The following is a 12,582-nucleotide window of genomic DNA, read 5'->3' as shown; positions in this document are numbered from 1 at the left end:
ACTTGACACAGTTTATTTATTTATTTATTATTTATTATAAAGTGATATTTTGAACTATTCTAATGTGTAGGGAGAGAGATCGACCTCGAATGCGAAGGGCAAACTCACTGCCTTGTCCAACTGACTTAACACAAAGTTTAGAACCAATATTGGATACAGCCTATATCAGTGGCGAATCCAGAATTCAAAAGTTAAGTGGCGAAACTTACCTTAAAAACTCGACAGTATGAGTGAATTTTATTCATAAAAATAAAAAGATACACCTAGTCAAGGGGGACGTAATGAGTCTTACCCTGAAATATGCATATCTATACATAAATAAAAGCTTAACAAAAAAAGCAAGAAGTAAATGCAATGAAACACAAAACTAAACTATTTAAATCTAAAACTTTACCCTACGAGGCTTAGAAATCTTAAATTCCTCAATTATATCTTCATTATCGATATTATTAGCAAACTCTCTTTCAATGTAGAGAATCATACAATCAGCAAGGAATTCATCAGCTATGGTGCTCTGAAGTCTATTCTTAATAATTCTCATACATGAAAGATCTCGTTCCATTGTTACTGTAGAAACATGAAGAGTCAACATCAACTAAATCAACTTGTAAAGCAAATGGTTCTGCCAAAGTTGTTTCTGCTAATTGTTGACATAATTGAGGAAGAGTGGTGAGGTCCTTAAAGCAGGGAAGGCGATGCATATCATTTTGAAAATACCTCAATTCAATTTCTAAAGCTTTCAAGTCACTTGGACTGAAATCAACAGTATATAATTTCTCAGCAAGTTTACATAGATGCCTAATATTGAATGATTTGAAGAAATTACGAGGATCCAATGCTGAGCTAAGAATAATAAGTTCAACTGTTTGCTCTGGAAATTTGTCATTTAACTCCCTCAACATGCAATCTATCACATCATTAAATACATCAACGCGATAGTAATGTTCAACTGCAATAAAATCTTTTTGTTGACAAGAACAACGTGTGCCCATCATATAACGAAAACTCATATCAGGAACATCAATACCATGTTGTGCACAAAATGATACCACACTCATGAATAAATCATCCCAGCTATGTGCCCTCATATCTTAGAACTATGATTTTGTGTTTTCAACAAAGTTTAATCACTGATTTCATGGAGAAGTATTTTAGTCTCTTTAAATAAACTCATCAAACTTGTAATAGAGGCAAAGTGAGATCCCTAACGAGTAGCTCCAGCTTGTTTCAAACTACGACTTTGATTAAGTCCTCTACCTGTCTCAAGTTCCCCAGGATCCAACAACTCTTTGAGTTCAGCTTTTCGAATTAAATTTAACTCATTACGGCGCTTAGCAGAAGCAGTAACAAAATTCACAATGTTAGTCAACATTGAAAAAAATTCTCCATACGACTTTCACATGCTTATATTGCTTTTTATTGTTCTTGTTCAAGGAGAAAGTTTGAGTGGGCTGGGCTATTGTTTTTGTTAAAGGGAAAATTTTGAGTGGATTGGGTTTGAGTATGCAAAAGAAATTTGATTGTATTGGGTAATTTTTGGTTTGGCAAAAAATGGAGTAGGCGGCTGCCTACCCTGTCCTTAGGTGAGGATCGCCCCCGGCGGGTTAGGTTTGAGTAGGTAGAAGAAATTTGATTGTATTGGATATTGGGTAATTTTTGGTTTGGCAAAAAATGGAGTAGGCGGTTGCCTACCCTGACCTTGGGGTAGGACTGCCCCTGGCCTACATATACAGGCAAGTTCAGCATTACACAGTTTTTATTATATATATATATTTTATTATAAAGCGATATTTTGAACTATTCTAATGTGTAGGGAGAGAGATCGACCTCGGATACAAAGGAGAACTCACTGCCTTGTCCAACTGGCTTAACACAAAGTTTAGAACCAATATTGGATACAGCCTGCATATACAGGCAAGTTCAGCATTACACAGAAAATCAGTAAAAAGGAAATAGTACTTTTCATTGCCAGATAGAAAGAGCCAGTTGATACGACTCTTTAAGCTTGAGGATCAAATTGTTGGCTCTTGTTAATGGGTAACAACATCATCCACAGCAGCAACGCACTTATTTTAACTTTGCATTTTTAACCCTTGGTTTCAATGAAACTTCTTGTACTTTCTCCGTACAAAACAAAAAGCACCAGAACGTGTTCAGGGATTTCAAATAAGATTTTTAAAATCTTCACTTACATCCTTTTTCCCTTATAAATATGAAGCCTGTGGTGTGCTCGAAAAGTATCACTCTCTCTTCTCTCTCTCTCCCCCCCCACTCTCTTTAATTAGTTCATGCAAAGCTAGTCTTACATCATTCATTTTTTTTCCATAGTGATGATGGAGTCTGCAAGTCATGAGAAAGTAGGGCTTTTAGCTAGTTGGTGGGTTCGGCTAACAGCCATGCCTAATATGATTGCTTGCAAAGTCTCTGAGATTGCAAAGAACACCAAAAAGCTTGGGCAAGATGACCCTAGAAGAGTTTTTCATTCTCTTAAAGTTGGATTTGCACTCACCTTGGTCTCATTATTCTACTACTACCAGCCACTTTATGACAACTTTGGTGTCTCTGCAATGTGGGCTGTCATGACTGTCGTGGTTGTATTTGAATTCTCAGTAGGTATGTTGGTCATCTCTCTTAAGCTATATCTCACTAATGTAAAACTAATAATATCTCAGTCGTCGATTTTTGGACGACATTAGCTAGCCATATGACGTGACAGTTTATACATAATTACTTATATCCTAGATATTACATAAAAGATATATGATCATGTGACCAATTAATTAATTAATTAATGTTAACGTTGTTGCTCTAGTATTACTCACCATAAATAGATTTAGTGATTTCTGACTGTTTTACGGACATGCTTCTAGGAGCTACTCTTGGAAAAGGTTTAAACAGAGCTTTGGCAACACTGCTAGCTGGTGCTCTTGGCATTGGAGCTCATCACCTAGCTAGCCTATCTGGGCAGATAGGTGAGCCCATAGTAATTGGGTTCTTTGTCTTCCTACAAGGTGAATTATTTTGCTTTTTAGCCAACATATTTATACTTGCTTTCTTTCATTAAAAATAAAAAATTAAAAAAAATTATATTTGCTGTCCTTTTTATCTTCATCACATGTTTAAATTCAAACTTTTGTGTCTTTGCAGCTGCGACATCAACATTTATACGGTTTTTTCCCCAAATCAAGGCACGATATGACTATGGCTTGTTGATCTTTATATTGACATTCTCTTTGATATCTGTGTCTGGACTTCGGGACGATGAAATATTGGAGTTGGCCCACAAAAGGCTGGCAACCATTTTTATTGGTGGCTCTGCCTGTGTGATCATTTCCATAGTGGTTTGCCCTGTATGGGCTGGCGAAGATCTTCACAACCTCATAGCTGCCAACATTGAAAATCTAGGAAGTTTCTTAGAAGGTATATTAATGCCACCCTAAACAATATATATACTGCCCAAATTCTTTATTGTAACCCTAATAATGTTGTTTAGTATGACATTATAACTTTAGATGCATGTCTTGTTTTAACTAAGTTGTTTTATCATTCAGAATTATCACATAGCAAAAGCAATCTTATACAAGTTTTTATTTTGAACGTGTGGTCAAAATTAACAGTTTATCAACGTGTTATCAAAATTAATTAATAAGATTTGAATACATGCATAATTTTTTTTAACACAAGCAACAAAAACAAAGATCGTAACAACTACCATGCTATTTCAAGGAATTGTCCTTTTCTTGGTATGAGAATAAACAAATGATAAATTTTAATAGGATTTGGAGATGAATACTTCAAAATGTTAGAGGATGCAGAGTCCAAAGATGACAAGGCATTTCTGCAAGCTTATAAAAGTGCTCTCAATTCTAAAAGCAGTGAAGAATCTTTGGTGGGTATAGTTCTCTCTCTCTCTCTCTCTCTCCATCTAAAAAAAAAGTTCATTATTCTTAATCAACTAGGATGTTATATGTGGTTACTTTCAGGCTAATTTTGCAAGATGGGAGCCTGGACATGGCCGTTTCCATTTTTGTCATCCATGGAAGCAATACCTCAAAGTTGCAACTTTAACTCGACAATGTGCCTACCGGATTGAAGCACTTCATAGCCGCCTCACTGCTGAGAACAAAGTATGAATACAAAATCCATAAATAGTACATGCATTTTTTGTCTAAATACAATTAATCTCTAGTCGAACTAATTTAGCACCTGCACGTATATAAAATTATATATAATATAAAATTAATAAAGAACACACTATAAATTAAAGTTTGTATTGTTAATGGAGCTTAGGCAATTTGGCTACGTTTATGCATGTATGGGAAAAATAATATAAAATTAAGTAGTAACATAATGCTATATTGGACCATTAATAATTAATATAATTAATTAGTGTTCATGCTTAACTCGTGTTGCAGGTCTCACCAGAAATTCTTAATATAATTCAAGAATCATGCACAAAACTGAGCTTGGAGACTGGCAAAGCACTGAAGGAACTTGCAGCAGCTTTCAAGGAAATGACCAAATCACCCTCTCCTGAAACCCACATGGCTAAGGCAAAGGCTGCAGCCAAGTCCCTCAGATCCTTACTTAAATCTGGGCCGTGGGAAGACACAGAGCTCTTAGAAGTGATGCCAGCAGCAACAGTTGGTTCACTTCTGCTGGATGCTGTCAACTGCAGTGAGAAAATTATTGAGTCTGTTAATGAGCTTGCCTTTCTTGCAAATTTTAAGACTGTTGAAGCCACAGAGTCACTAGAAAAATCACAGTTGGGAAAACTTGACACCAAAGAAAAAAATTCCAACACGGATGTTGTTGTTACAATTGCAGAGGCACCATCAGTTTTACCAGAAAATGCGAAAAAAGTTGGTAGTCAACGAGTGGAAGTGTAAATATTATATGTTACTGTTTTACTAACACATGTAATGGCAATGACATAATGCCCACACTGATGTATTATAAAGTTTGGGTATATGAAGCTAGACTTTTTACCATAATTTGAAAATTGTAAAAGGGTTATCCTGAACCCACTAAATAATTTACTTTTCTAGTTATCAACTGGTGTGGTTTGAAAATTGTGATGGCTGTCGACATTTGAAATATTCCTTTTTGAGGGAGGGCAGGATTACCAACATGCATATAAGTGGAACTTTGAGGAATTGATTTATGGAATCAAACTCATTTTTCATTCTTGTCGACGCTAAAAACACCAGCCATATAATGAGAATAACCTGATCATGAAATATACTCTAGCTAGGCCCCTAGGCCCACAGAGAGAAAAACAGGGGTCAGCTATTTTTGGTTGCCTCATTCATATATATATGCAAGAGTGCTCATGCAACTGGTTAGTGCCGTAAGTTAATACAACACTAACCACTATGCTTTTGGATTCACACTAAAATGTCATCTCATGATCAAAATCGTTTGTTTTTTTTTTACGCACGCCCTATTCAAACATGACCCTTGCAAAAGATAATCCAAGTAATAATCTAACTGTGATTAAATAAATAGGCAAACACAATATTTTTTGTAAATAATAAAAATATTCACGATATGGGTATTCGATTTTCGATTTGGCTCATATATTTTGCAAGAGTAATCTTTGAATGATGATCTAAAGGTGTATGCTTTCTCAGGAAATCTCAGCGTTTTCGATTAACAACTTCTATTTTCATCTCTTGAGATTAGACATGAGAGTTTCATTCCCAAAAAGTTCATTCCACAAATCAAAACGGCCCTGAAGGGTTATATATCTGGTATGTGGGAAGTGCTATATGTATAGCCATGTAATCTTTAGAAGTTAAAAGGCTAGTCAAAGTAGATCTCTTTATTGTTAGAATTTCAGGCTGAAAAGTTACTGGAACACAAAAAGGAAAGGTTACCAAAGGCTGAATTGAACAATTAATCAACACAGGCAAACCAATAGCAGCCGTCAAAGAATTCTAGCCGTCCAAACTTAACCACTAATTCAGACTTTTTGAAATGTAACCCTGGCCACACATAAATCACAATATAATATTATTTTAAAGTTTAAACGAAAGATTTCATCTATCACTCATCATAAATTGACCCCAAATCCTCTTTAGACAAATATTCCCTGATTATTCTTGACTGCATTAGGAGAGGCAATGAGTAGAGCACAAGCATGTGGGGTATCTTCCTATATGTTAATTCCTTTTATACTTTTATCAGTGCCAAAGATAAGTACTAATTAAGTCTTCATTTTTTGGTAAATATGCAACAATTAAATACTAACCACTACGCTTTGAACAGTATTAGCAACTTTCAAACTAAGTGTACATGGTGTCACCTCTCATATCTGTAACTCAGTTTGGTAGTGCTTTGGAAGCTTTCTTCAATGCCACTTGCAGATATTTCTTAATACAAGTTTAGAAAAGCATAAATTTACTTTCTCAGTAAGTATAATCACCCTATGAAGAACAACATATTCCTTATTGATTCCTTATTACTTTCTCAGGAAACATAATTAAGTTTAGAGAAGACCCTTGATTTCTTATTGATGCTTTATGTTTTCGTTATCTAGGGTTGTTTTCAGGCCAGCCTTAAGATTTCGGGCATATGAGGCTAACCACTATAACAGGGTTTTTGTGTGTGTGGCTAGAGTAGAACACTTACCTCCGCGTACTTACGGTAAAAGTTCGATTCATGCCTTCTCATGTCCTTCAGAAAAGGAATATATATATATATATATATATATATTTATCTAGTGTTAATTTCATTCAATAGTACAAGTAATGAAATGTACCGTTCTGCTGTACGTATATTAGTTGATTTAGGATTGTTCTATAATCTTCCTCACCATTGCATTTTTGCAACTATGTTAACCTTATTAACAACAAATCCATAGGCTAACTCTTTTTGTGTAAAAAATTAGAGTAACTCGTTTCACGTTTGCGTGAAGTATCAAGTTAAGCACCTTTTTCTAACACCCTATTGAGAAAGACAATTGTTGCCATGGATGATATGCAGGTGCACTTAACTTAAAGAGGAGGTGCCCTCATCATACCCTCATGCCCTTTCCCTTTTTCAATATATTTTAAGTGGCTTGAGAGTCCGAGAGTCCACGCAAACCACACAACATGAACATGAGGAAGTGGTGAACAGAGAAAGCAAAGCAAAAAGGCAAAGGTGGATGGAATTTGAGCTGGTTTCCACTATATCTATGCGTGCACCTTTTCTGTTTTTGTTTTGTTTTGTGTTTCTGCTGCTGATGATGGAGTGGCTGATCAGGATCTGTGAGAGCATCTATCACTTTTAATACACTACTACTCTTATCATACATGTTCTACCTACATATCCAACTTTTCTAGGTTTTGACTTCTTGTCCTTGTGAGGAAAATTGCAAATTTAATATTGTGAGCTTCTTTTGTTTACAAAAAAGCAAGGTCATCTTCATTCATCCCACATTGCCACTACTCTTGTCCTCTTTTTTTTTTTTTTTCTTTTTTTTTATTTATCAATTATATCCTCTGAGTCTTGTATTATGTACTACTCTTGATTATTGAAGTCAGACTACATTCATAATATTTGGTGATTAGTTCTTTTTCCTGACTTATAACCGTCCATATCAATTATATTGTTTTTTTTTTTTTTTTAAAAGTATATTCCTGCACTTGGTTTATTTTTGAATCTCCAGCGCTTTATATTTAGTTATGGTTTTGGATAAAAACCTTATGTTTAGTTTGCATGGAAGAAATTCTAACACCGCTAGTTCGGTTGGGTATTGTTAAGACGGTTGAGCTCATCTACCTTCACCTATGTGGGCAGAGGTTTGAAACACAGGCACCCAATAAATATTTGTATATAAACCCTCTTCTCCCAATCGCTTATATTACATAAATAAATAATAAAAAAACTATAGTTCATATAGTCAGGGGAAAGATGGTAATGACCAAACTCTTTTGGGCTTGTGCTGATTTTATGTCTCCTTTTGTTGGGCTTTCGTCAAGTTTCCACCTACATTTTGTGTTACATTTTTATCTTTCTTTCTAAGAATATTATTGATTTCCACCAAATTCAAAGTGAATATAGAGTCGAATGATACTAAGAAAGTGTTATTGTTGGAAGTTTGAATGAAATTCAACAACTTTTGTCCCATATTGATAGAAAGTAGAAAGAGTGAGGTCTTTATAAGTGTGGAAGTCCCACACTTAGTAAATGGAAGTGGGCCAAGTGGAAGCAAATTGGGCTTCAAAAACAATTTGGGCTTTGAATATTATATAAAATTATATAATATTTAATAGTCAAAAAGATGGGCCTTGGGCCTTTGGGCACTTTCAGATTTAAAATTATTATTTTTGTTTCGAATTAATAATTTTTTATTAATTCGGATTAGTTTTATTAACTGTTTCTAACAATTGTGTCTCTTCTGATAAGGTTTCAGAAGTTTATTTAAATCAAACGAAGCATCATTCGTTTGACACAAAATAAAAAGCATTCTACAAGCATTTTCACATTGTCTGAGAGGAAAACAATCAAAGTTCGCCAGATTCTAAGTCCGAGTGCTAGGGCTTAGAATACAGATAGTTGAATCCTGAGAGGCAGTCACCAGTAGAACTTCAAGCACCAAGAAGGGGTGAAATTACTGTCTTTAGGACATTGCATCAACTCTGCAAGCCTCTATCTCGAATCCAAGTTAATTTAATTTGTTGTTTATATACTATATTCTGTATTATAGATTGTTTTAAATTCTATTTATATAATTATTTTAAATAGTCACTGATTGTTGTTTTTCCGACAGTTATTACTGGTCACAGTACCCTAATGGGAGTCTTAAAAGAACATACAAATAGCCAAATAGATTGAATCATACTACGTATGTGTAATCTTGTGGTAAACTCGAGCTATGCTCATTTTTACAACACCAGTAAAATGTGATTTCTGCTAAGGTGTACATGGTATTTGTACGGAATTTTACAGGTTGGTTCCAAAGATTGCACATCTAGAGGGGTGACAAGATTTGTCTCATGGTTCTTTTTTGGTCAAAAGATTTGTCTCATGGTTTAGGCCACTATAAACAATGAAACAAGTCAATTGCGAAGATAAAGCTAGAGACTTAGAGGTGTTGGATTACTGTGTTCTTAGGGGTGTACAAGATTCAATCTAATCTCCCTAAATCAACTGATCCAATGCAATCTAATTCAATTTTAATAAGTTTCAATGATTTGACGGATTAGATTGGATTCATAATTTTCAAAACTGACATAATTGGATCGGATGACATATTTGCTCATTAGAATCCATTCAAATCCAATCCAATCTAGTTAGTTTTATGTTTATTTTGCTCTTGTGGGTATTTATACGTAGTTGAAAAGTTATGAATATTTTAAGTCATTTAATGGAGTTATGTTTAATGTATTATATAATCAAAACAATTTTCTCTAGTAGTTCATTTATATTTTACTTTTATGTCTATTAATATGTTTGGTTAGATTAAACCTAAGGATAAATGTTTAATATTTCATCAGTCTTTTTCCATTATCAAAACCAATCATCCAATCTAATATCAATTGGATTGGATTGAAAAAAATCACAAGCCAATCTATATTGGATTGGATGTGCATTGACTAAATTGTATTGGTTTCGAACGGATGTACACCCTTATCGTGTACGACGGATCTGAGCACATTGCATGGCCATCCATCATATTGAACGACCAACCTGACCACCTTGCACTGTCATCAACCATGCCACATGATGGACCTAATTACATTCCATAGCCATCCATCACGTTGAACGACCGACCGACCCGACCACCTTGCGTGGTTATCTACCATGTCAAATGATCGACTCGCTCACGTTGCATGAGTGGCGTATTACTCGTAAGGATGAGCCAGATGACCACCTTGCATGAGTGACCGTTTTGACCGTCCTAACCACCTTGAATGCATGGCGTATTACTCGAAGGGATGAGCCGGATGACCACCTTGCATGCTCAATCTCCAAGTCGTAGCCGACCCGAGCACCTTGTATGCTCAATTTCCACGTTGCACGATTGACCCGAGAACCTCACATGCTCAATCTCCACATCGTAGCTAACTGAAGCACCTCGCATGCTTAATCTCCACGTTGCACGACTGACCCGACCACCTTGCATGGCCATCCGCCAAGTTGCACAACCAACCCTTTCTCCACTAAAAATGGGGGCAGTAAGCAAACGAACAAAGTAGGAATGGTTTGACTTGTACTCTGACTAGTGTCCCCCTAAGGAGAAACAAAGCATAATGAGAAACAAGTTGACTTGGTCTTAAAAAGGGGGCATCTTTATTTCCATCCTCCCCAAAAGATTTCACCATCGGGTGGGATATTTTTAACCACTAGATAAGGTCTTATCGTTACCGATGAGCAATCAAAAGAGAACCACCAAGCAATGTATCTGTGAGACTGAATTCCCCCAGCTGAAGAATCAATCACGCAAGTTTCTCGGGTTGGCATGTGATGTGGAGTTGAGCATGAAGGTGAATGAGCTACTTGTGCAAGTTGGGCGGAGAGCTAACTGTGCCGGTAGGCATAGAGTTACCCGTGCAAGGTTGGCATAGAGCTATTCTTGCCGGGTATGACCTATGGAATCGGGAATGACCTTTTGAATCAGGTCGGCTAAGATATATACCAAGTGAGCACTTGAATCACCAAAGCCACTAAACGATATATATATATATATATGTATGGATTTCCACAAACTCTAAGTGTTGCCATCACCAATAAACGCGCCTCCACGGGTCTAATGAAACAATCTTCTTACTTCTCACCTAGATCGGTTCTTTAATAGCTCGGCTCGATTTCACCATCTCAACCTTGTCCCACCATCGTCTAAGAGAGAGCTTATATCTCCATATGGGTGTGCTTGACTCGACCCCACCATCATGTGTTCGGTTCAGCCTCACCATCTCCGCCTTAGATGACCGATCCGACTTCTTGCATGGTCAACCTCCAAGTTAAGGGACTCCTACGACTCCAGACACATTCAAGGTATGAATGAATCAGACACGAATTGGCTCAATATGAAATGTGATGCAACTCCCCAAGGCATCACCCTTGAATAAAGAGTTGGTATATACTCTAGCTGACTTGATCCAAAAGATCCTTTCCATCCAAAAGATCCTTTCCAATTCAAAAGGTCCTACATGGTCCAAAAGGTCATAGTTGATCCAAAAGGACCTATACGATTCAATAGGTTCTACCCGACACAGATAGCTCTATGCCAACCTTGCATGGGTAGCTCATTTGCCTTCATGCTCAACCTCGCATCATGTGCCGACCCAAGAAACTTGCGTGATTGATTCTCCAATTTACAAAAGCCTTCCCCTTCAAGATACAAGTTGATTGCCTTCACTATTAATGGTTTTACTTAAAGTTCCTAGTTGAGAACTAGTTATCCACTAAGTATTTAGGGGCTTGGGGGACACCATATATGTTGCCATCACTACCACCTCCAACTTGTCCCACCATAGTTGAAGAGAGAGACAATGAAGTCCCACCATGGTTAAAGAAAGACAAAAGAAAGGTATATCTCTAGTGAATTAGCATATAGTGTGTCACATAATATACATTTGCTGGCGGACTTACACATGAGCAAGGAGGTGCACTGCACCTCCCTTCATCAAAAAATCCATTGGGGTGGTCGGAATTTGACCCTTTGCTGGTGCCCACCATGTATTCGATTAAATGTCTGAAGGAGACTTTGTAATATTCAATTTGATTTCTGCTTCACATAAACTTGTTGCCTCCTAAAATTCCCTTAATGGTGTATCTCTATTTAATAATTATCCATAAGCTTTAATTCTCCTTATTTGGCATATGTTCTTTCTTAGTTTCTCAACTTATAATTTAATTTTGTTCTATGTAGATTTCACGTTTATTTATTCAAAAATGTTCTCTTCCTTGTCAAGAACTCGTTCTCAACTAAGAACTTGAGGGCTTATTGGTATAGATACCTGAGCCGCACCAAGTGGCCTCACCTACCTGTTATGTATTCCTATTTAGATCGGTGCACTAGATACTAAGTCATATCAGGTTTGATAAGAGTTTAAATTAAGTTGTACCTTGTGGCCCAAAACCTAGTGAAATAAGGAAGGGTTTTGAGGCATATTAAGGAGTCCTATTATATTTCATTTATACGTGAATCGATTAAGTGAGCTTGGAAAATAAGTCAAGTCGGCCCTCGGTGATGAGTAGAGACAACTTGACCTAGCCCTATATAAGCTAAAGGCCCTGCTCTCATCAAACACGTTCTCTAAACCTATTCTCATCATAAAGAGAGAGCTGAAACAGATTCTAAGAGAGAGCAGAAGTCTTGAGCCGTTCCTGTCTTTTTGGGATTGCTGAATTAGATGAATTCAGAAGCTGTGTATTCAAGGAAGATGGCTCCAGGTATGTCTTCATGTCTTTATACGTATTAGTTTGTGTGAAAGATCTTGTTTGTGTATTAAGGAAATCTAACAGTTGGTATCCGAGCTTAAGGTTGTTCACACATATCTGTAATCGTTGTTCAAGCATGTCTACCATGATTTCATATATGTTTATGCCATGTTCAGTTATTTGGTTATGTTTAATTTTTGAAGATGG

The 12,582-nt window shown here is 36.4% G+C and overlaps 1 protein-coding gene across 1 annotated transcript; it reads left to right on the top strand.

The window, feature by feature from the left end:
• The first annotated feature begins 2,273 nt into the window (after nucleotides 1-2,273).
• Nucleotides 2,274-5,055, top strand: LOC103329509 (aluminum activated malate transporter family protein). The gene is made up of 6 exons (XM_008231990.3): nucleotides 2,274-2,613; nucleotides 2,871-3,011; nucleotides 3,148-3,420; nucleotides 3,777-3,889; nucleotides 3,984-4,127; nucleotides 4,416-5,055. Exons 1-6 carry the CDS (start codon nucleotides 2,331-2,333, stop codon nucleotides 4,887-4,889), a joined length of 1,428 nt encoding a protein of 475 aa, XP_008230212.2. The 5' UTR covers nucleotides 2,274-2,330; the 3' UTR covers nucleotides 4,890-5,055.
• The last annotated feature ends 7,527 nt before the right edge of the window (nucleotides 5,056-12,582 follow it).

Source organism: Prunus mume, linkage group LG1 (genome assembly GCF_029339155.1).
Source record: "Prunus mume cultivar Tortuosa linkage group LG1, ASM2933915v1, whole genome shotgun sequence".
Taxonomy (NCBI): Eukaryota; Viridiplantae; Streptophyta; class Magnoliopsida; order Rosales; family Rosaceae; genus Prunus; species Prunus mume.
This window is presented reverse-complemented; position numbering and strand designations above follow the sequence as displayed.

Coding starts and splice junctions, on each gene's coding strand:
- LOC103329509 (XM_008231990.3), top strand. CDS start 2,331: ATGATGGAGTCTGCAAGTCATGAGAAAGTAGGGCTTTTAGCTAGTTGG. Junction 2,614..2,870: donor TGTATTTGAATTCTCAGTAG/GTATGTTGGTCA, acceptor ACATGCTTCTAG/GAGCTACTCTTGGAAAAGGT. Junction 3,890..3,983: donor AAAGCAGTGAAGAATCTTTG/GTGGGTATAGTT, acceptor GGTTACTTTCAG/GCTAATTTTGCAAGATGGGA.